This window comes from Rhinopithecus bieti, unplaced genomic scaffold (genome assembly GCF_001698545.2).
Source record: "Rhinopithecus bieti isolate Rb0 unplaced genomic scaffold, ASM169854v2 scaffold_9237, whole genome shotgun sequence".
NCBI lineage: Eukaryota > Metazoa > Chordata > Mammalia > Primates > Cercopithecidae > Rhinopithecus > Rhinopithecus bieti.
The window spans coordinates 1271526-1273621 of record NW_016806263.1 but is presented as its reverse complement, the minus strand read 5'-3'; the positions used below and the strand labels follow the sequence as shown (position 1 = coordinate 1273621).

The 2096-nt window shown below is 52.2% G+C and overlaps 2 protein-coding genes across 2 annotated transcripts in view; one reads left to right on the top strand and one right to left on the bottom strand.

The window, feature by feature from the left end:
* The window catches only part of TAPT1 (transmembrane anterior posterior transformation 1), a 75918-nt gene extending 75376 nt beyond the window's left edge, over positions 1–542 (bottom strand). The window contains exon 1 of the mRNA XM_017875338.1: positions 452–542. The gene's annotated coding sequence lies outside the window, so the exon portion shown is untranslated. The remainder of the gene's footprint in view (positions 1–451) is intronic.
* The window catches only part of LOC108531756 (uncharacterized), a 1886-nt gene extending 1042 nt beyond the window's left edge, over positions 1–844 (top strand). Inside the window, exon 2 of the mRNA XM_017875360.1 lies at positions 2–844. Within this exon, the coding sequence (XP_017730849.1) occupies positions 2–699 (698 nt within the window). The 3' untranslated portion in view covers positions 700–844. The remainder of the gene's footprint in view (position 1) is intronic.
* The last annotated feature ends 1252 nt before the right edge of the window (positions 845–2096 follow it).

Below are 2096 nucleotides of genomic sequence, written 5' to 3'. Positions count from 1 at the left end.
CCGCCCCGACCGCTGTCCGCAGTCTGCGAGGTGTCCGGCCGCCCGCTCAGGGCCCCTTTTGCAGACTCGGTGCCCGGAGTGCGCCGGCGCCGCCTGCCAGGTCTTGGCACCGCTGGCGCGGGCGCGGGCGCGGCCGCGGCGGCGAGGGCCCGACTCCAGATCCCCTATCCCCGCGAGCTCCGGCCCTGCGTGCCCGCTATTTTGGTTCCATCTCTTCTGCATATTTATGCTTGCCTGTCACATTCCCTGGCCTCTGCGTGTCTTTTGGCAGTTCCCAAAGCACTTGGGCTAGAAGGAGCTTGGGGAGCTTCACAACAGGTGGGGGCGCGCAGGGGAGGGGCCGCGGCCGGACTAGCAGAGCGCTTCAAGGGTTGGCGCGGGGACGGACTTTCCACACCGTCTTTAGGGACTGGGGTTAGCAGACAGCCCTTGCCCACCACTGTGTCCTTACTCTGTCGCTTTACTTGGTGTTGTACCTCCCCTTTTCAGCTCTGGCGTGTGACCCCGTACCGAGCGTGGTGTCAAGACCACCACCAGCTGGGGCCGTGGGAGCGCAGGTGCCCCAGGCTCGGGGAAGGTGGGGACCTTTTACCCGCTCCGCAAGTGATTGTTGCGCGCTTTCGTGAGGGGACAGTGGTACCGCGATTTCCCGTGTGCCAGCTTCGGGTCTCAGCTGTGCTTTTGTGTCTCTTTGATTAGCAAAAGCAAAACGAATTCCTCCCCGAACACTAAGCTTCCTGGAAACTTCCCCAGACCTAAACTTGAGAACCGCATATAAACGGACCTTGAGGGTTCTGTTGTCAGTAGCGGGTTACCTGATTGCAAACTGAGCAAGTTTAAAACGGAGTGGGCTGCTTTGGGCTGCACAGCCGCCTGGCGTTCTGACAGCTGAACAAGAGGCAGAGGTGAGAGCCCAAGATGGACTAAAAATGCCCCAGCAGCTGGGAGCCCAACCTGGCCCAGCCTCGTTGAAAGGAGGAACATTCGGTGCAGGCGTCGGAAGATTATACTTTATGAAACGGGACAGCTCACAGGATTACATCTCTAAGCCAATCCTGTGACGATCCTCTATGAAATTATCTATTTTCGTTGCATGTGGTCAAAACTGAGCCTCACTGAAACAATTGAAAACAAATATTCTCGACAAATCTTAAAAATCGTTTTGAAAATCAAAAGGTATGGAAAATGTTGTGGCTTCTTTCTAAGCTTTATTCAGCCCAAATTCTATTATTCTCTGATCTTTTATGGTGTAAAATCATACCCATTCCATTATGTAGTGATTGCAAAGAGGGAAGTAGGCTTTTATCGAAGTAGGAAGTAGGAAGTAGGAAGTATCGAAGAGGAAGTAGGCTTTTATGTTTATGTCAGTTTCCATTTACTGTCTCACCACATTTTTTGGGTTATTGCCTTTGCCTTTGACTCGACAGGAGCTGGAAGGGTAAGAATCCCAAATTCTGTTTCCTAAGGCAGCCAGTTGACAGAATGGACTTTCTTCATTTTCTATTATGAGGCCTGAGGAAAGACATTCGGTTCCAAAGGCTGTGTGCCTATCCTTTTAAATAGAAGAGAGAGGTCCTGGCACGGTGGCTCACACCTGTAATCCCAGCACTTTGGGAAGCCGAAGCGGGCAATTCACGAGGTCAGGAGATCGAGACCAGCCTGGCCAACATAGTGAAACCCCGTCTCTACCAAAAATACAAATAATTAGCCGGGCATACGGTGGGCGCCTGCCCGCCTGTATTCCCAGCTACTCGGGAGGCTGAGGCAGGAGAATCGCTTGAATCCAGGAGGCGGAGGTTGCAGTGAACCGCACCGAGATCGCGTCACTGGACTTCAGCCCGGGCGACAGAGTGAGACTCTGTCTCAAAAAAAGAGAGAAGAGCAGGAAACAGCCGTGCCAAAAAAAAAAAAAGAGGAAGCAGCTATGCCAAGGCTAGGTACTGACTGAAGCAGGAGGAGCAAATTGGAAATGTGGGAATGCGAATGTGGGCAAGTTGAGGGTCTTGTAGCTTCTCTTCGGTTGAATCTTTTCACTGAAGCTGCTTTATTATATCTGACATGTGAAACTGCACAATTTCAAACCTATATTGAAGTCA